We start from the raw sequence: 22,180 nt of genomic DNA, 5'->3' as shown, positions 1-22,180 counted from the left end.
TATTTGAAACTATTATAGCCACAAAATCGATAAAGATAAATAACAAATGTGCGCATCTCTAACAATGTTCTGCTTTTCTTCGATGTTTAGAGCATTCTCCTCATGCTGGGTTCACCAGCGTCCCCCCGCAAACGGCCCTTTGAGCTGCTGAGCGACCTGGTGGACGATGGCGGCCTGGGCGAGGATTTGCACGCTGAACGCTGGGACGTATCGGCTCTGGACGAAATGGCCCGGTACACCAAGCTGGGCCTGGGCGTGGCCTCCGAGGACGCCGTGCTCATGGGCCGATGGGGACGGAGTCGCGAAGAGGACAAGCCAGCCGAGAAGACGACCAAAGATGAACCAGTTGTCGCGGGACGAGGACAAGACAGAGGTCTGAGGAAAGCGAACAAAGCAGAGGTGTACCAATCACAGGTGAGGGTACATTACAAAATGTACATTACCAGTCAGATAAAGTCAATAATTTGAAGAATTGTCTAAAACTAATAAAAAGACTACTTGACTATGACAAGATTGTATGGCTTGACTTATGTCTTGCTCTACCAAAGCCTTGACTTCCTTAAAATTTTGTGGCTTGGCGACTCGGGGTTTACTTGCTTGATGTTTGCCACAGAAACCAGTACTTGGTTGAAAATTAGATTTCACTCGACCTCAGCTTCTTATTTACAGGTATGTGACTCTTTGCCACGTCAGGTGACACAGGAGGAGGACCATCGGGGGGAGGCGCCAGCGTCAGGTTTGCTGTTGGAGCACTGCAGTGAGGAACACAACTATTCCCTGAGCCAGGGAGGAGAACCAGTCATAACTCATGGCATCCAGGAACAGGCTCAACAGCAACAGGAAAACACGCAGGAGGTTCAGGACCAGGAGGACACTGAGAAGGTAGACATTGACGAGGAAGACGAAGAAGAGGAGGAGGAGGAAGAAGATGAAGAGGAAGACGAAGGAGAGGAGGAGACAGCAGCAGATCTCTCAAGCTCGTCTGACACTGAATGTGGTAAGTTTTTTTTTTTCTGAAAAGCATGCCACGCTGTGTACATTTCCAGACCTCAGACCACGTCGTATGTCCTTCGTGGCCAAGGGCACAAGCCAGGCACACATTGGCCACCAAAGCTGCTGCGGTTTTACTTCCCGGACAACATCAACAATATCCCGCTTTGCCAGAGTCACTTCCCAGAATCAAACCAACCTTACACCACCAACATCTCAATTGGGCATAACATACCATAACACGCTCAAGAGAAAACGCTACTGTCGGTAAATCAAGTCTACAGTGTAAAATTTGTTGTAGCTTTGAATGTGAGGCTTAAAAAAAAATCATTTCAAAATTTTGCCTTTCCTTGACGCCCGACTTTGAAACATTAACCCTTTCTTGAAACTCTAATCTGAAACCAGAAAACTTACGGTAGTTTGAAACCTGACCCTAAATCTGATCCTTGACAGAAATGGCTAGATGAAGGTAGCATCATAATTAAACTTGATGCTTTAATATTAAGCACAAAGATCTTACACCTTATGAGCGGTGCAAACTAGGAATGTCCCGATCCAGGTTTTTGCACTTCCGATCCGATACCGATATTGTTTTGCACTTCCGATCCGATACCGATACTGGCCGATACCGATACCGACCTATCTGAGCATGTGTTAAAGTTTAAAGTTATTTAGCCTCCTTACTTAGTTGTCAGACTCATGTTGAAAAAGGTTTTAGTACCCTTGATAACAACTAGCCAGCTGAATTAGGTGAGTTTGAATAACACACAACGGTTGGTAACAAGAAACTGACCTGTTTATTCAGTGACAAACACAAAACGTTATAAATAACAAACAGAAATGGCATAGTCAGTAAAACGTGCTAATAATACTGTAAAGCGTCTTAAAAAAGCAAAACACACCAACAACCTCAGTGGAAAATCCCACAAATCCCCCAAGATATTAGATGCTTTTAATGTTTCGTGCATTAGTTACAAAAATTGTATAAAAAAGCCTCTCAGGTTTAAATAAACGACTATTTCAGTATCAAGTTTACATTTTAAAACGGTTATTAAAATACTCAAGTCCCCATTCTGTATCAGCAGCTTTAAACTACATTCAATTCATTTAATTTTGCGAATCAACTGTTAAAGTTGTTAAAATTGCTCCTGTTATTCCATAATTTCCCTTCTGTCTACTTTCGACATGTGAAAGTTTTAAAACTGTTTTGAAGATAGATTCAAGTCAAGATTTTGCCGATTTAGGAGTATTTTAGATAAAAAGTTAATTAGGTTCGCTTGTAAGGTTCACAACAGCCTACTAGGGAAGTCTTCTGCTTTAAGATGGCGGCTGTTTACTAACACATCAGGTTTTCAATACTTCAATGTTGCTAACGCGGTCGAGTCTGTCATGTAGCATCTGGTTCTATATACATATGATATCTATTATCTCCAGTAAAACACAATGACGTTGACGTAGTTTGTCGCAGCTGTCAGCAGAAGTCAGGTATTCTTGTGTTTTTTATCCAGCGGCATGAGTTGAGCTAAAGCCGTGAGTTGAGCATTGGCATTACCCGAGTCTAAGACAAGTTATGTTTACTTTCGGGACCCAATGCGGTCCCGAAGACCGCGCTGTGTATTACTTCCGCTTTACTTGACATATTTCAATAATCGGAATTTGGATGTTTGTGAATCGTTCTCGAATCTTCAGCGGCCGAATCGCGTGTTGGATGGTGCGTATTTACTCACGTGAGATAATGGCTCGTCATCCAGAATGAATTCTTCGGCAATGACTCTTGTTATTCCCTGGGTTTTGGGACTGTTGAGTGCCAGTTTGTCACTCATAGCAAAAGTTTCTGCCTCTGTTAGTTGCGTAGGACCTTTCTTTTTGTCTTTGGTTTTGGTAACACACTCCTCATATTGTTTGTGGTGGTATTTCGCTAAATGCTTGATTAGGTTGGTTGCATTAAAACTTCTTACATCTTTACCACTACGCTTGACTTTATCGTGGCATATGTTGCTCTCTGCCTCTTCGTCTTTGTCGTCCTTTAAGGTGAAATGATCCCACACAGCTGACATTTTTACCGATAAAGTCTCTCGGTAAATTGGGAGACGGTAATGTAAATGTAGTTTGTTGAAGGTGTGCCGTAAAATACGGACCGGATTTTAGGGAAACCGAAGCAAAAACTGGAATGGATTATGTAAACTGTGTGCTGGAAAACCCGGACCGGACTTTAAAAAAAAAAAAAAACTGGATTGGAAGTCTGGATCAGAATTTTTCCTGTGTTCCGATCCGATACCGATGCGCATTTTTTTGCCCATATATCGATTGATCCAAATATCGGATCAGGACAGCTCTAGTGCAAACGCTTTACTGCAGTTGTCCCCAAACATTTTTGCACCACGGACCAATCTGATTTGGGCCTTTTTTTCACGGACCGGCAGTGTGTGGCAGATAATTATAGGAAATATAAAATAAACGAACATTAAATGAAGGAAAAATGTAACTCACCACCAAACACACATCATCCTTTTTTAACAGCGGCCTCTCCTAAAACATGACTGCAAATATCCTTGGTTGCAGGCATAATGAGTTCTTCTCTAATTGAGAAAGGTTTTTTGGCTTAGGCAATATGGTTCGCCACAAGGCAATGTTGTTTTCGTCAACAATGACGATAACGAAAATATTTCGTCAACGAACAATTTTTTTCATGACGTTGACGTGACGATGAGGAGCTAAAAACGTGTCTTGGGAGACTACGTAAATCATAACGAGATGGATGCCAGTTTTCGTCTGACTAGACGAGTACGGGATGAAAATTCGTCATAGTTTCCGTCGTAAGTTCACAATGTGTGACATTTTCTTACCGTATGTGTAGTTAGCACACACCTTAGCAATGTTTGGTCAAGTCAGTAATAGCTGTGTGCCGGTATGAGATTCTGACGGTATGATAACCTTAAGCCAAAATATCACGGTTTCAAAATATTGCAATTACAGCTCTAAAATATGTTACTTTGAGACATCTAGCCGAAGTATTACCATACCAGCGATTTCGTTTTCTTCGATGGGGGAAAAAAAGTTCAGGAGTTTCACCTCCTCCAGCCACCGTGTAGCACAGCTGACTCACTGACACTGAGCAACAACCGGTGAGGGAGGGTTGAGCCTTGCAGCTGCAAACGAGGGATTTCTCCATGCATTTTTGGGACACACAAAATAGCTAATACCTTTGGGACGGTATGACGTAAAATTTTTGCAGTTTTGAAACCGTGACGTTTTCATACCACGGTTTGCTTTGAAACAGGGATTCGGCACATGTCTAGTCACTGATGTGACGTGCTGCGCCTTCCCAACCCCCATGCTCACCAGCCGGGCCGGTGATTAAGCTTGTAGCGTTAACATAGTGTTCGCGTTAGCATGGCGTTCGCGTTAGCATTAGCATTTAGCGTTGGGAGTTGTCTTAAACTCTTGGAAAAGCCTTTTGCATGCAGTTTGTGGCGTCAAGGTGAGTTTAACTAATTGAAAATAATGTGCTGTTTTCCTACTGAGTGTGTATTATCATCACGAAGATGGTGATGTCCTTGTAGACTCATGTTCATTTGAAATTGTTGGTTAACATTTATTTATTTATTCACGGACTAAAACTTCAGACGTTTATAGACAAAAACATTTTGAGTAATTGTCGACTAAAACTAGACGAAATTTGAGTTTTCGTTGAGTAAAACTAGACGAAGACGAACACATTTTGAAATCACTAAAATATGACTGAAACTAATAATTACTAATAATTATTTTCCAAAAGATTAAGAAAATTAAAAGGCCTACCAAAAACAACACTGCCACGAGGTATGATGCTTTCAGTGCATTCGCTTTTGTTGCCATGTTTGCTTGCTTTTAGCCAGCAAAGCTTTTTTCTGGCTCAGCAGGTGTTCTTCCCCCCATAAAAAAGCTGTCTTAAGACGTGTTTTTCAGTAATTTTTGCTAATGTATTGGCTTATTATTTCCAGGCACAAATATGATGCGCCTACATCATTATCGAGGACAAGCGCACATAGATATAAAAGTAGATGCTAGCTCCAATAGATTTCAATGACGTCTTCCTACACAGTTTTATTGTTATATCTTTAGAGAAGACTGGCAAATTGATGTGTCAAGATGCACAGGCCCGATTGCGGTCGTTCACAAATGATTTATTATTTCTCTGCAGCCTGGTAGTAAATGCGCCACAGACCGGTTCCAGTCCCCGGTCCGGTGGTTGGGGATCCCTGCTTGAAAGGATACATTGCAAACTCTGTCTGGCCATCCCCAGACTTTGTGGTTTTTCGACCTTGTAATCTTGGTGAACTGAAACTGAAAACGCACTTTAAGGCATGTTTTGGCTATAAATTTTAGATGTCCAAATCCTGAATCAATAGTATAAACATGTCAACTCAGGACAGTTTGGAAAAATACTAAAAGCACTATATTTATAGTTAGCATAATGATTTGATCATTTTCCCAAAGAAAATGTCTAGAATATAGTCATTAGCCTATGATATATGATGTATGTCAACACCCAAACATATTTTGAACCGTTGGTAACATGTAATTTCCTAAACCACATAGCCCCAAAAAAATATTACATGTACAGTTGTCACTCTCAATAATGTGAACATGCACACTCTTGTTGACCTCCTTTATTTCTTAATACATGTGTGTCACTTTGTGTCACACTGAACGGAAGTAGCTGAAAGGGCAAGGAAAGTTCAGAAAATGTAGGCCAGATGTCACATTATATAAACAAGTGCCTGCCTGTGTGTGAAGTGTATGTGTGCATGTGTAATGTAAAAGAAGCTTGGTTGTAACATGAACCCAGTTAAAAAGAAAAATGCTTTTTCCAGTTCTGGGTCTAAGAGGCAGTGCTGGGTGCAAGGAATTATCACTGTGCTATTACAGGATTTTTATAGTTTTTAGTTACAAGTAATTACATTTTTAGCTACTCTATAAGATATTCTAGCTTGCTTGAAGCTAATTTTAAACCCTATCATAGGCTTAAAAAACTCATTTTAAGTCCTAAAATTCGCTTGGGTAACTAATTTGAAAATTGTACCTCAGAAAGCTTAATTTGAAACCCAAAACTAGGCCTGAAACCATAATTTAGGATTTCACTCACTCTTCTTGACACACCAAATATAAAACCCATAGACTTCACTCAGAGGCGTAGCAAGGGTCCCCGGGGCCCCAGGCAACAAGCAATATGGGGCCCTTCGAGCGTGTGCAAGTAAGAGCGACAGTTGGACTTGGAGCAATAGCATATTTAATAAAAGTTTAATAATGCTAGCATGCTGCAATGCTGTTAGTAAACGCTAATAAGCTGGTCAAGGCAGTTAATTGGTTTAGGACATAGAAATGCTACTACTACTACTACTTTATTTTTAAACCTACCTACTACTACGACTTTTTTTATTTTCAAACCTACCTACTACTACTACTAGTCTGCAGTGCTTCTACTACATTAGGACATAAAACTACGGAAACATAGTACACTCACTGCTGTCTTGCTTCCTTTTCTCCTCTTCTGCTTTTTTTTTCATTCTTTTTTCGCTTCCAGAAGGATGACTCCTCTTCATTTTGCCAATTAAAAAAAGGCCAGATTGCCGCCCACTCTCACTTTGAGTCACATGACACACATACATACTCGCGCAGTATAATAAACACAAAGGTGGGGGGGTGCTAGTGCGCGCTGCGTGCACGTGTGGTCATCTTGGCCATAAAAGTGGTGAAAACTAAGCACTAATTGACTTTCCGATGATTGAATTTAAAGGGGAATATCAGAATTTCGCGCTAGCTTAGCCACTCCGGAGCCCTGAAACTAACAAATATCTGACAAACTGCTTGGAATTTGTTGAAATCAACTCCACCGACCAATTAAACCCCGCTAACTCTAAGATTAGGCCTAATGTCAAAACTTCTGAATTTCGGCTTATGGTTAACAGCATATCAGTGCCAATGTAACAATGCAAACTGACTGCACAAAATTGCAAAGGTGGTGGGCGCGGATGTGCGTCCACAACCCGGAAGTAGTCCTCTCAACTCACACGCGGTCAATTTGGCTACAAAACGTGGCGGCAACTAAGCACTTTACACTTAATCGGGCTTACAACACATCCCACAGATAATAAACGAACAACGAACGATGTAAACAAAGCTTGCCAACTTGGAGCGATGACTGCCCGTCGTTGCTACAGCAAAGCTACGAAGCGGCCACGCATGTAGGAAGTCCAACCTTTTGCTGATACCCTCCAGAATAGAGGAAAAATACCTTCATTCATGGATATCCACAGATCAACATTCCCTCGCAACGTGTCAACACTCGACTCGAATGTCCACCCGCCTGGCCCACGCCTTCAGTCCCACAACACATGTGTCGCGAAACCAAAACAGGAAATAGCTAAGAGGTTGTCATGGAAACACGTACTGGGAACCTTTTATTTTAGCATTTTCTATTCAAAATGCTCTTCGTACATGACTACAATAATCTTCATTTTCATTTTCGATGAAAAAATAGTAACCCAGAGACACTAAGGAAACTAACTTTAATCAGATTACTGGTGTAGAAAAATGAACGCGTTAGATTACTTGTTTCTGAAAAAAGTAATCAGATTACAGTAACGCGTTACTAACGCGTTACTGACAACACTGCTCATACGGATGTACTTACATTCGTTCCTGGACGCACACATTTTAACAGGTGGCCGTCCTCTGCTCGAAATGTGCACCTTACGCCTATTCTCGCTCCCAGAAAACGCAGAGCTTGTGACGTAGGACAATACCAGGACTGGTTGCTATGGGAACGTACGCATACCCAAGGAACCTTGCTAAAAGGAGTATTAAAATTGCTAATAAAATCGTTTAGGATTATTTTAGATGCATATATGTTATATTTTTCTAATAGAGTATTCGACGAAGAATACGATAGACCCATGAATAGACTTTTTGGGAAAAATCACCATTCTTAAAGTAGTCACATGAAGGGGTGGCCTGTGAAAATCAACGTAAAACAACTCTGCAAGGACTTTCCAGAGAGTACTTGGTGAGTCACTCGCTAAACGATCATGTGGTATTAATAGCTGATTGGACTTTCTTAAACATGTATAATCTACGTGACATGGTTAGTGCTGATTGGGATTGATAACAGAATCGTTAGATAATCTGCCAAATGATTCCATGGTATTGAAACACTCCCTACACTTGTCGCTGCTTGTGCTAAATCTGTTGGCCCTCTGGGGGCCCCTGCTGGCTGGGGGCCCAATGCAATTGCCTGGGTTGCCTAATGGGACGCGACGCCTCTGACTTCACTATCAGTTGACGTGACAGCTCCTACAGACATTGCGCCACGGCTTTCAGTAGGGGGCCGGTCTCGACAAAACGTCGTGGGAGCTTTCACTGCGATAAATCACGATGCGTTCTAACGCCGGATTTAGGTGGAGACATAACGAAAGTATTAGTACATACAAGCAGTACATACAAGAGTCATTTGGTTGAGGAGTCAAGGTAATTGTTATAAAATAGCACCATGTATGCACTTCAAAACGATGTGAAAAAATTGAAATGAATGGAAAAGATTAGTGTAACTTTTGCTTGAAACATTTACCTAAAATTAATGATAACTGCCCGTTTTTTGGCTTTTAACCAAGAATCTAGACTGTTTTACGTTCATATCAAAGAAACTCTGGGATTTACGCATTTATTAAAAATGATTTTCAATCTAAATAGTTCTTTGTTTTGTGATGGCTGCCATATTGGATTTTGTATCCATACACAATAGCGCAACTTTACATCTAAATAGTCAGGTCATTTTCGGCCAACTGCCTGTTTTTTGGCGAGAAAACAGAAAAAGTAATTTAGACATTTCTGCGTCCATACAAAAAAAAAATCGGCTTTTACGTGTTTTATTTTATGTAACATTTCACTGTTAAAACAGCGAGGGCCAGATAGTCTGGAAGACGTGCTAAGGCAATAGTGACATTGGAATTCAACCTAAATAAGTTGTGTTTATACATAGAAAAATTCTAAATTTGCTTTTGTTGAATAAAATTAATATGTTTCTGAATGCTTTCCGATTTGAAGTTTCCGAAGTGAAATTGAGGGATTTATTAACTGTTGAAAACATTTAAAAGTTGCATTAAAAAAAGAAAAAAAATTGCATTTGGTGATTTTTCATCTAGCATAAAATCTTGAGAATTTTATAGCCATTTTAAGTTTGTTACTTATATAAAAAATAATCAGGATTAGGGAACAACTTCGCTTTTTTTTTTTTTTTTTTTTTTTATGTCGCTGCTCTTGGAGACTCATATACTGTATTGGCCCAAATATAAGACTGTGTTTTTTGCATTGAAATAAGACTGAAAAAGAGGGGGTCGTCTTATATTCGCGGTCTAGACATTATACCCATTCACGACGCTAGATGGTGCCAGATATCTTTGAAGCGATGTTCTGTCATGACAGATCTCAGCTACTCTCCCCATTCACGACGCTAGATGGTGCCAGATATCATTGAAGCGATGTTTTGTCATGACAGATCTCAGCTACTCAAGTTTAACAAGTTTGCATTATTTTATTGCAATGTTTTTCCTTATTCAGATTTGTTTCAAGACTACAGTTACAGTTAGACTTCTTTGATGGTTAATTCAGTTTTTGCAATTTTGTTGTTTTATGACAATGGATTGGTTTATTTACGTTTGAAAAACCAGAAGTCATTCATTTACGAATGTGATTGCACTTTAGTTTACATATTTAAATGTTCAGATATTAAGATTTGAATGAGGCAAAATAACATGCTTTTTCTCTCAAATGTATTGTTATAATCATTTGTTTCGGATGTACTGAAATTATTTTCTGTATAAAAATTAATTTGGTGTTCGAAAAGTCTTTTTTTCAAACTTGAGTCTTGAAAAAGAGGGGGTCGTCTTATAATCAGGGCCGTCTTATATTCGGGCCAATATGGTATGTCTAAGGGAGGTGCCTATTTTTTTAAAAATAGGCTTCCTACGGAGCGGCCCCGTGCCCCGTTTCCAGTCAACTGATAATGAAGTCTATGTAAAACCATAACCTTAGCGTGAACTATTTTCAGAGGCAGAGGCGGAGCCCGCGAGACCGCCTGGCGAGCGTACGGGCGAACGCCCATCCAAGCGCCGCTGTTTCTGGGAGTACCGACGGTCCCGGGTCTCTGCAGCCAAGAAAACGATGGGTGGAGGAGGAGACGACTGGTCGCTGTCATGGAGCTCCAGCACGCTGCCCAGCACGCTTTACCTAAGACAAGGTGACTACACGGCACACAACGAGGTTGACCAATAAAGCCTAAAAATCATGAAAAAAATGTCACTTTAAAAATATGAAAATAGCTGAAGCCGCTTGCTGATTTTAGGCAAGAAAGGGCGACGCAAGGCCCGCAAGACAGACGCTAGCGACCTGACTCCTAACCCGCAGAAGCTGCACAACATCGGCGAGCAGTTGCAGAAGCTTAACGCCGCCATTGACAGCATGGGGCCCGTCAACGACCTCCCTGCCGTTGCCAGGGCCAGATCACGCAAGGAGAAAAACAAGCTGGCGTCCAGGTACACACACACCCTTTAAATCAGGTTTGCCAAACGTAAGGCCTGCTAGGGGATCCCATCCGGCCCGCAGTGTTGTTCTGCCTCACAGGCACGTTGTAACTAATTCATACTGTATATACAAAATGACACGTTTTTTTTTTTTTTTTTTTTTTTTAATCGGCGCCGTAAAACCAGAGATTTTTGTGTACTGCACATGGCTTACTCTCTTGTCCGCAGTCGCTTTCGTTCTTTGGCCCCTTCCCAGTCAAAATGGATTAAACGCTGTCGATGGCTGCCTAAAATGCCCCAAACAAAACCAACAGGAAGTGACCAGTAAACGTTTAACCTTCACATGCCTTAAAGAGCATATGACTAAGCCTGTCGCAATATGCAATAATTCCATTTATCGCGCGGTATATAAAAATGAAGACGGTAATTTTCCTGCTGCGATGTATCGCCTCGCGTGCGTGCGTTTGTAACGTGCGTGCGCGCGCGCATGACGCACGCGCTTGCGGCAGATGTGTGGCAGACGTGCTTGACAGCGCTGTTTAGAGTTCAGCTTCCTTGTGCCGCTGTGTTTTATTGACTTCTGGGTACGTTCGTTTTATACATTTGAGTTTGAGTGACCGTCATTTAATGGATGGAGGCAGGGCCGAGTGCACTGTTGGCGCACAGCAATGAGCGAGCGGAATGAGGAAGAGGACGAACCAGTCTGCAAAATGTTTCTGGAGGTTTTTTCAACAAAGATGGCCAACAGAATAAATCTACTTGCTCATTTGAAACACTATCATCCTCTCCAGTTTTCACTGCTTAGTAAGAAAACTGCATCGCAACAAGCGGAGCCTCCTCGTCACGTTAATTGACAATTAGAGGTATTCGCTTGATGTGAGAAATACAGACGACACCGCGCAAAATAGCGTTCCCTCACGGAAAGTGAAGTCCGCTACATTGCTGAAGAAATGAGACTGTTTTACCTCTGTTAAATGATATTTGATACCTTTGGGAGCCAAATTTTTGTTACTGCTACTTACTTAGTCTATTTTTCTCTGTTGTTGTTGAAGTGTAATTACTCTTACAGCAACTTTATACCTATGTGCCTAAATTCTTCAGTTATTGAGTGCAATTTTATTTTTTCTTGAAAAAAGACATTTATTATGTGTTTCTGTGCGGTATTAATATTGTTGTCTTTTACTTGAAAGAGGCATGGTCTATTGTTTTTAGTTGTGATTTCTTAAAAGGTATTTTTTTATTTAAAAGTAAACATTTATTGCGTTTAAATGGGTGTACTTGATCTATTAATATATACTGTATTCTCACTGTGTTATTGTAAATCGGTTAAAAGGGGATGGGACTTGATAAGCATATGCTTCTCTCGTCAGCCCTTGTCTTTTCTTCGTTTTTTTTCGGGTTGCTCATATCACATCTTGCAACTGTCAATGATACCGATGATGACGACAGTAAATAAATAAATAAACGCTCAAAAAAAAAAAAAAAAAAAAAAACTTTTTTTGGGGGGGTGGGGGGGGCGCAATAATATCGCATATCGCAATAATTTATGAGATAATTTATCGCCCACTAAAATTTGTTATCGCGACAGGCCTACATATGACAGGAGAAAAAAAGTCTTAAATAGCATTATTATGTGAATTTGAATCATATTTTGAGACGATTCGACTATATACAACAATTTAGCAAAGCGCAGTTGACGAGACATTAGCCTTTTAATCTGCTGGTTAGCCACGCCTACCATTATAGGGCTCAAGCGTCCTCAACAGGTGGATGACGTCAGCGGGAGACTGGGCTCATCGGTTTTACTATTCAGCCCATTGAGGGGGAATTATTTAGAACGAGGAAAACGCGACGAAGAGACCTGCAAAATGTCATTGTTTCTGTCTCTTTACTTCAATATTTTTACAGGATATTCTTTTTATCCAAGTATTTTTCCTCAATTGCTAAATAAATGGCATGGTCATGACAAATAACAGTCTTGTGCTAAATGGATTATGAAATAATACAAATGCACTTATTCAGGACGACATGGGGAAATTACTCCATAATCGTCAAAACTGTCGACTTCACCTTTACTGTTGCACCTCCTGAACGATATTTTATGACACCTAAATCGGACATATGTCATTTCCCTTCCCTGGCTTCGGAGAATGTAAACAAACCAAGGGGCGTGACAACTAGCCGACATGCTAACCCGAACCGAGTGATGTTTCAAAGTCTTGGAAGAGGAAAATCACACATAACTAGCCCGGATTATTTGACATGACAACTGGGTTGTCGATTGTTTTTGTGGCTCGGCAAACCGCCCGGCGGAGCGAAATTTACAGCTCGTTCCCCGGAGGAGGGCGGCTGCAGTTGTTGTGCAGCTAACGTGCAGCTAATGTGCATGAGGAGAGCTTTTTACATGCCTATCAATGATCAAACGTAAGTAGTCCTTTATTTAAAGAAAGTTTGTAGTGTTTACTTTGTAATCGTTGTATTCGTATTTGACATAATACAAAACAAGATGTTTACTCACTCCCTCGTAAGTCCAATGGTCCCACGGTAGTAGGGCTTGTTTTGGCCAATATCCACGGTGAATGGGAACCTTTTGAAACTCCAAAAAGGCGCACACGCCTCTCCCTCATAAAGCAAGATTTTTCTGCAGCCGTTTGGCTGGTGTGATGCAAAAAATAAACGTATTAATCCGCAAAATCAGCTGAATCCTTAGTCCTCATACACAACAGTACGGCTGTTTAGTGAAAAGGACTCCTTCTCCCGTACACGTCACAGCGCCCTCCTCCTCAATGCACGACCGAAGCCGGAAGTCACTTATTTTCATGGTGCGTGATTCAAAAAACTAAATAAATATAGCGATCGCTTTCACACACATCCAAGCGGTTCATATCATTCAGGAGCATAAAATACCGCGTGTATTATGAAATAAACATGCTTTTTCGTGTCAGATGCACTTTAAAGTCAGCAGGAAATTATCCAAAATGTAAAAGAAGTGACCCCGGAATGCTCCAAAAATTACATGAAATAACCCATAAGGACCATAAAATTACAAGAGGTGACCCAAAATTAACTCTTTGGCTGCCATTGACAGTGATAGATGTCCAATTCACTTAAATTGGAGTGACTGGCTATGAATGCTCTTCTCACAGTGCCATTGACGGCGCTAGGCGTCTAATTCAAATTTCTTTTATTTTCAATTTATTGACCGAATTTGTGTTGTCAATTGCAGCCAATGCTTTAATTTAGGCGATGTTCATACGGCAGGTCCGAATCTGATTTTTTCGCGTTTTTCCGAATCGAGTGAGGCATTAACTTGACAGTCTAAACGTGACAAGTCGCATAGAAGTGGACTATTTCAAATCCGATCTGGGCCACTTTCGTATGTGGTTTAAAAACGATCTGGGTCACATTTTTTCAGAATGTGGCGGCGGTCTGAAATGTCAAGTCTCTAAAATTGGAATTCATTCAGCAATTACGTCAGAAAAGAGCGAGAGAGACAGGGCGTGCGTTAGCGGTGCAGCTGTGCATTAGCGTTAGCTCTTAGTTTGAACGCGGCTTTTGGGGATGGAGCTGGTTTGACAACAGTCATAAAAAAATAAAATGGGTTGAGGATAAGGTTGAGAATGCTCGGTTTTCTCTCTGCTCCAAATGAGCAATATTTCAAGATTTCTTACACCGACGGGAGTCGGGGCAAACTGTCCATGTGTGTGTGTGTGGGGGGGGGGGGGGTGCGTCATGTGTAGTCATTTGTTTTGATGCTCCTGCACATGCGGGTCAGTTGCTCAGTGTGCCTTAGACTGTGATTTAGTACGCATGCGTGATACTTGAACGGGCTCAATGGACAAAGGCAGTCTGAACGGGCACACCAAAAAAAAAAAAAAAAAAAAAAAACAGATGAGAAAAAGAGTCCGAATTGTGCATTGACTTCCGGTCAGAGGCGTTGCATCCTGTTAGGCAAACCAGGCAATTGCCTAGGGCCCCCAGCCAGCAGGGGCCTCCAGAGGGCCAACAGATTTAGCACACGCAGCTTTACTGCACTGTCGCAGCGACAAGCGCGCGGTGCCAGTGAAAGCCTTGTGTATGAGTTCCCTGAAGGGGCCCCCTCACTACCCCCCCCCCCCCCCCACACACACACACACACACACACACACATACACACAGACACACACGTGAGTGAGAGTGAGCGGCGATTTGGCTTTTTTTTAATTGGCGTTTATTCAAAATGAAGAGAAGTTGTCTTTCTGGAAGCGACAAAAGAAATAAATCAGAATTGGGGGGAAACATGCTTTGGGGCTGTTTTTCTGCAAAGGGACCAGGCCGACTGATCAATGTAAAGGAAAGAATGAATGGAGCCATGTATCGAGAGATTTTGAGTGAGAATCTCCTTCCATCAGCAAGGGCATTGAAGATGAGACATGGCTGGGTCTTTCAGCATGACAATGATCCCAAACACACAACCAGGGCAACAAAGGAGTGGCTTTGTAAGAAGCATTTGAAGGTCCTGGAGTGGCCTAGCCAGTCTCCAGATCTCAACTCCATAGAAAATCTGTGGAGGGAGTTGAAAGTCCGTGTTGCCCAACGACAGCCCCAAAACATCACTGCTCTAGAGGAGATCTGCATGGAGGAATGGGCCAAAATACCAGCAACAGTGTGTGAAAAGCTTGTGAAGAGTTACAGAAAACGTTTGGCCTCCGTTATTGCCAACAAAGGGTACATAACAAATAAGGGTGTAACGGTACATGTATTTGTATTGAACCGTTTCGGTTCGGGGACCTCTGTTCGGAACGGAGGCGAACCAAACGAGTTTCTAACGTAATGTAACCCTTTTCGAGGCTGTGAGTCGATCGGGTTAGTTTCTTTGCGTAGATTATATTTACTCCGTCTTCTCTATTATAATGAGGACCAACACGGTAGGGCAGTATAAGAAACGTCAACGGCGCGACAACGTTGCCACCGCGAGAACGCAGTGAAACGCGGGCATTAAAGTCAATCAGCCAATGTACACCACTCGCAGTGCGGCCGCGTGTCAGAAGCGGCTCAACGCGATTGACAAGAAAATAACGACAGAGTTTATTATTTGACGCGAGACGTGGCCTTCCTGCGTCAATACATACTACTAGCTAGCATCGGGCAGACCGTAAGTCACTCGTGTAAAAACACGGTGAATCCGGTCGATTTTCAAACTAATATGCAATTGTAACTCACTTTTTGAGTCCATCAGATCTCTTGAGTGGTAGATCGGGGCACAGTTGACTTGTCTTTGTTGATTTACTGCTGTCTTCTCTGCGATAATCATAACCAACACGGGCGCGTGTTCAATACAAAACCCTCCGACCACAACAAAACAAGTAGGGCCTAAATATTCACATAGGAACTAATGTTATACAACATAAAATATACAATATAAATGAATACACATCACATTTGTAAAATATAAACACATAATAAAATAAATAATAGCCCATTTAAATCAAATAAATTGAAATGAGCTAAAACACCTGTAATTAAATAATAAGAATAATACACAGATCCTGCTTACACAACTAAATTTATTCATTTCCGTGCGGCGCTTTGAGAAAATCCACCAATAAAGCTTTTGAAAACCGTTCATAAGAAAAAAAAATGATTCATTGAGGCATTTCATTTGTAAAATACATGTTAAAATCTTTGTCATTGGGATTGCTTTTCTCTTTAGCACAGGACTATTTTTTCTTCTTACTTTCAGAAACAAAGCTGACCAATATGCGGGGTCTGAAAGGCAAATTGCTGTTTGATTATTATCTTTAAATACCCGCTACTTTTTGAGCAGAATTCTAGCTTTGTATAGGCTAATGTTCCTATTGTTGTAAGTAGGGTTGTTCAGATCATGTTTTTTTGCTCCCGATACGATCCGATCCCGATCGTTTTAGTTTGAGTATCTGCCGATCCCAATATTTCCCGAGCCGACTGCTTTTTTTTTGCTCCCGATTCAATTCCAATCATTCCCGATAGTTTTTCCCGATCATATACATTTTGGAAATGCATTAAGAAAAAAATGAATAAAACTCGGACGAATATATACATTCAACATACAGTACATAAGTACTGTATTTGTTTATTATGACAATAAATCCTCAAGATGGCATTTACATTATTAACATTCTTTCTGTGAGAGGGATCCACGGATAGAAAGACTTGTGACTTTGTATATTGTAACTAAATATTGCCATCTAGTGTATTTGTTGAGCTTTCAGTAAATGATACTGTAGCCATGCCCAAATGCATGATGGGAAGTGGAACCATGACTGTGCGTAGTGCTACCAATTGATATATCTTCTCTGCGTTGGGAAATAACATAAGGTGTTAAGAAAAAGATCAATTGCTACCTTGCTTCCCCACATTGCTTCCCATGATATTTCTAATCATAGGGAGAGGGATTGTAAGGCTTTCGCCAATTAAAAAAAGGCTCCAAAGGCTGTCAAAATTCACTCTACTCATTTTATGCTGCCTTTTATCTCTCTATATAGGTAAAATGGCGCCATTACAGATTGAGCGCGACAATGAGTGAGTGGGTCGTGCAGTGCATGCATTAATTGCGTAAAATATTTTAACGTGATACATTTTTTTAAAAAATTAATTACTGCCGTTATCGGGATAAATTTGATAACCCTACCTTAAGCCTAAACTAAAGACTCTGGATGAGTGTAACATATTATGTCTGTAACGTTAAATACAATTAGAAAACGATTTTAAAAATATAGATAAATTAAAAAAAAGGAATGGCCGATATTTTTTTGCCGATTCCGATACTTTGAAAATGACGTGAACGGACCCGATTGGTGCTTACAACTAGAGATGTCGTGCTTACAACTAGAGATGTTCCGATCGATCGGGTCATCTCTAGTTGTAAGCACAAAATTGTGTAATAAACAACTAGCACATTTATATTTTGCATTTTGTTTTCTTACTGTACCGAAAATGAACCGAACCGTGACCTCAAAACCGAGGTACGTATCGAACCAAGATTTTTGTGTACCGTTATACCCCTAATAACAAAGTATTGAGATGAAATTTTAGTATTGACCAAATACTTATTTTTCACCATGACTTGCTTATAAAGTCTTTAAAACTCAAACAATGTGATTTTCTGGGGTTTTTTTTCCACAATTTGTCTCTCATGTTTGAGGTTTACCCATGTTGACAATTACAGACCTCTCTAATATTTTCAAGTGGGAGAACTTGCACAATTAGTGGTTGACGAAATACTTATTTGCCCCACTGTATCGATAACCTTTTGGGATACAAAGTATCATGAAATATCACCATTTCGATATTTTGTTACACCCCTACCCAGGACTTAATATGACATTCGAAACCTTAACCCAAAATCCTAAACTGGAGGCTTCAGTGTCTTGACACAATGATTTTCAAGCCTAATCTTGGCTAGTTTTAAATCCAAACTGTAGTTTGACTCTTCCACCTCCACACAAGTAAGCAGTGTGCTCTCTCCCGATGGACTTTTTTTTTTTTTTTTTTTAAACAACATCACGGTGACTCAGACGCATGGATTGAATGGAAGGAAAGCAGGAAAGCAGACGGGTTGCGGGAAGGTCATAAAGAGTTCATACTCGGGGGAGGGAATCAGGAAGAGAGTTGGAGTAAATGTCCATTGACATTGCTTTAATAGAATTTTATTTAATAATGACAATAACAGAAATGTTGTCATAAAACCTTTTTCCAAAGCGTGTGCAAAAGTGCAGCTTCTCGTTTAAGAAACAGTGACCACCCAATGTGGCTTTTTGCTCACTGACGCCATCGTGGAAATGAAGATGAGGATGATGATCCCCTCAGGAGCGCTTTCTTTGTTCCAGGAATCACACTTTTGCTTTCTTCTGTCTTGTTTCATTCTTCTCACAAGTTTCTCTCTTGTCTTGACATCAACTGTTGTTCATCCTTTTTCTAAGACTAAATTATTTCTTCGGTGTCACTTGTGGTGCCAAATACGAGATAAAAGCCAAATTTCAGTGCCAATCCTTAAAGCAGTAATGTGAAGTAAGGTTGGCCAACCATGTTTTTGAATAATATCAATGGCTAAACAGTTATAAGCATATTTTCGTTATTTTTTTTTAACGCAACCCTTCCAGATTCTTTGTTTAACCCATAGCAACGCGCTTGACAACGAAAATGCTTTTCTTTGGCAATCTTCGGAAATTACGTCACACCGGGAAGTGCGAGGGAAGTCTGCCATAGAACAGTATTGTTTGTTGCATTGCTTCTCGGTAAGATGCCACGGCGATGTGTGGCGATGTTATGTTCTCACTCAAACGAAAAGTTGTATGAGTGGCCAAAGGATAGTAGGGCACGTAAATGGACATCTTTCGTTCGCACGAAGTGAATGAATTTCACGCCATCATCGAGTAGTGTTCTCTTCTGCAAACACTTCGAAGATGCCTGCTTCCTTAACCAGTCTGCTTATGATCAAGGATTTGCCAAAGAGTAAGCGTGATTTTTGGATAGATGACTGATGACTTTGTCATAGCAGAGCTGCCAACAGTTGTGGAATGAACAGCATAAGCTAGCGACGTTAGCCGAAAGTTAACTCGTGGCAATCCCCGATCATAGTTGTTGTTGCGTTCGCTAGGTTAAGCGTGTTTAAATTGTGCGTCATCTACGATCTTGTCCGAAAGGCTTAATCCACTGTCAATCGGGAAAGGGGTGTTGATGTGCAAATAAGCGGATCGGCGTTGCGGTAATTCACGGTCACGTTGCAGTAAGAGACACACACCGCCGGTGAGTTTGTGCACATTTTTTTGTATTTGTATTATGTATTTCCACCTTCATGCTTCAAGAATTGCATTGCATTTGTACGGTTCGGCGTTTCTTTCACGGTGATCGCTTGATAGCTTTCTAGTTTGTGTTTTACGTACGAGAGCCGCTGACAGGTGGCAAAAACATGCGTGTTGCTTTTAATGTCTGGCAGCGAATCAGCAAGCGCGCAGGTCACGCAGTGAATCATGGGAAATGTAGTCTCGGGACAACACTGAAGTGGTGCTTTGTAATCTGTTCGTTTGTGTGAAAAAACTACATTTCCTCACGCCATTAGACGCCACTTCCTCCCGAGAGCCTCGAGCCGTGTTGTACTGTTAGCTCCATGTGTTAATAAAGAAACAAAGTTGTCAGCACGTCGTGTGTTCGATACATTTGTAAACAAAAAGCTCATAACAAGACACTATGCACAATCCGTTTAAGAGACACTGGAGTAGTAGGAGGCGAGGAGGAGATCAGCGAGAAGCAAAACTTCGCGGTCGAATGTGGCGGCAGTCCACTATTATTTTGTTTTCTTATTGTTGCCACAATAAATTGGAGAAAGCCATCAACGACTCATCTCCTTCTTTCCCCCCAATGTTTTTATATTATTATTTTATTTGCACGAGAGGTGCCGGATCTGCCAAAATGAACATGAAGTCTGATTATTATTTTTTTAACAATGTCATCAGATAGACAAAAACATAAAATTATGTGCAAATGCCTGCATCTTCAAATCATGAAAATAATAACAGCCTATATTTTACCAATCTTGTAATCTCGATGGGTCTTGTATCCATTCCATGTCAGGTAGTCTAGGCACATTGTTTGCATCCTGATTAGCGTCTGGCTAATACATGTTAGGTCCAACATAAAATTCCAACCTCCTCTTCTTCCTCCAACTCTTCAAAAACTTGGATCTCCTCCCTTGCGCTCGATCTATCGCTTATATCGCTGTTTGAATCATTGTTTGAAGGGCTTTGTATCACGGCCGTATGTATGGAGCTGCCATCGCTATTCCCTATGTGACGTATCACTTCCGGGTTCGTCCCCTTTCAGGCTCGAACTTCGGAAACGCGATTATTTTGTCAAATATACAACATATAAATTATTTTTTCATGCTTTATTTGTTGGACAATGTTTAATTACTTTAATTGTGACCCTATTTGGCATGTTATTAAATTACTTCACATTACTGCTTTAAACGTTTTTGATTCAGAGAAACCCAAGTTTGCTATTTCTATCATTTGAATAGAAAATAAATACTCTCTGGTCCAACCTTGAACACTGTGGCCTTGTAAGGGTGTATCTGTCTTAACCAAAGAACTGTTCATAATACAGTATACATTTGGTTATTTTGTAGCAATGACTTTTTGCTAATTGTGTTTTGTTAGCAGAACTTGCCCTTTATCACTTCTTTTGTGTGCTGCAGGGCATGCCGTCTGAAGAAGAAAGCGCAGCATGAGGCCAATAAGATTAAACTGTGGGGGCTCAACCAGGAGTATGGTCAGTAAAAAAAAACCTCACTCTTTAACCCAAGAGTCTTTTCATTCGAGTGCTGACAGGTGCAAATGAGTTTGCATTTTGTTCACGTTTCCTTCCTGTGTGTGGGTATCCTCATACTAGCGTCCAAGCAGCTTGTTGATACAGTGTGACATCATGAACGCCTCCACACATCCTAAAAATTTGACAGCTGCCTCTCGTCCTTGTAACATTTTTACAAGCCTTCCACTTCTTTCTCTTTTGTTTTTTACTCTCCAACCCGCCCCGCCAACATTCCACTCATTCCGGTTTGCTTTGCCAAGGATTTAGTGGCCCTGTATACTTGACTTGACAGGAAATGCATCCACATGCACAAAAGTGTACACGCACAGAGACACTTTCAAGGTCTCTTTTCTCTTTAATTAACAGCTGCTGAGTCAAAATAAAAAGTTATGTTGTTTGCCTTTTTATATTTTATCTGGCTTTCATTGAAGGGGCACCATTCAATCAATTTGAGGGATCGGCGATCGGTCGATCACAAAAGATTCAACCGATCTTGTCTGCCGATCGTGTCTCGGGTTAGTTAGCTGCATTAGCTTGCTAGCATTTGGTCGCAGATGTTTGTGCTCATTAATATGACCATTTGAAGCAACACTAGGTAACTTTTCAGCCACACGGTTGCTAACCGTCAAAGATAGGGTTGTTCCGATCATGTTTTTTTGCTCCCGATCCGATCCCGGTCGTGGTGGAAAAGCGCTATACAAGTATAACACCATTTACCATTTAGCTTGAGTATCTGCCGATCCCGATATTTCCCGATCCGATTGCTTTTTTTTGTTGCTCCCGATTCAATTCCAATCATTCCTGATAATTTTTCCCGATCTTATACATTTTGGCAATGCATTAAGAAAAAAATGAATAAAACTCGGACGAATATACAGTATATACATTCAACATACAGTACATAAGTACTGTATTTGTTTATTATGACAATAAATCCTCAAGATGGCATTTACATTATTAACATTCTTTCTGTGAGAGGGATCCACGGATAGAAAGACTTGTAATTCTTAAAGGATAAATGTGACCTTGTATATTGTGACTAAATATTGCCATCTAGTGTATTTGTTGAGCTTTCAGTAAATGATACTGTAGCCATTTAACTTCTGCCCAAATGCATGATGGGAAGTGAAACCATGACTGTGCGTCGTGGTACCGATTGATATATCGTCTCTGCGTTGGGAAATAAAATAGGGTGTTAAGAAAAAGATCAACCACTACCTTTCTTCCCCACATTGCCTCCCACGATATTTCTAATTGTTGAGAGAGGGATTGTAAGGCTTTAGCCAATTAAAAATGAGCTTCAA

At 40.8% G+C, this 22,180-nt stretch overlaps 1 protein-coding gene across 5 annotated transcripts in view; it reads left to right on the top strand.

Annotated features, from left to right (window-relative positions):
* LOC130920076 (CREB3 regulatory factor-like) overlaps positions 1–22,180 on the top strand; it is a 75,857-nt gene that overhangs the window by 34,937 nt on the left and 18,740 nt on the right. For 4 of the 5 annotated variants that reach the window (XM_057842937.1, XM_057842940.1, XM_057842939.1 and 1 more), the window contains exons 5-9: positions 91–414; positions 670–997; positions 10,079–10,267; positions 10,373–10,562; positions 20,764–20,837. In XM_057842937.1, coding sequence (XP_057698920.1) covers positions 91–414; positions 670–997; positions 10,079–10,267; positions 10,373–10,562; positions 20,764–20,837 — 1,105 coding nt within the window. The remainder of the gene's footprint in view (positions 1–90; positions 415–669; positions 998–10,078; positions 10,268–10,372; positions 10,563–20,763; positions 20,838–22,180) is intronic. The other variant, XM_057842941.1, reaches the window with a different exon arrangement.

Source organism: Corythoichthys intestinalis, chromosome 8, assembly GCF_030265065.1.
Source record: "Corythoichthys intestinalis isolate RoL2023-P3 chromosome 8, ASM3026506v1, whole genome shotgun sequence".
Lineage (NCBI taxonomy): Eukaryota > Metazoa > Chordata > Actinopteri > Syngnathiformes > Syngnathidae > Corythoichthys > Corythoichthys intestinalis.
The sequence above is the reverse complement of the archived record's forward strand: the minus strand, read 5'-3'. Positions and strand labels throughout refer to the sequence as shown.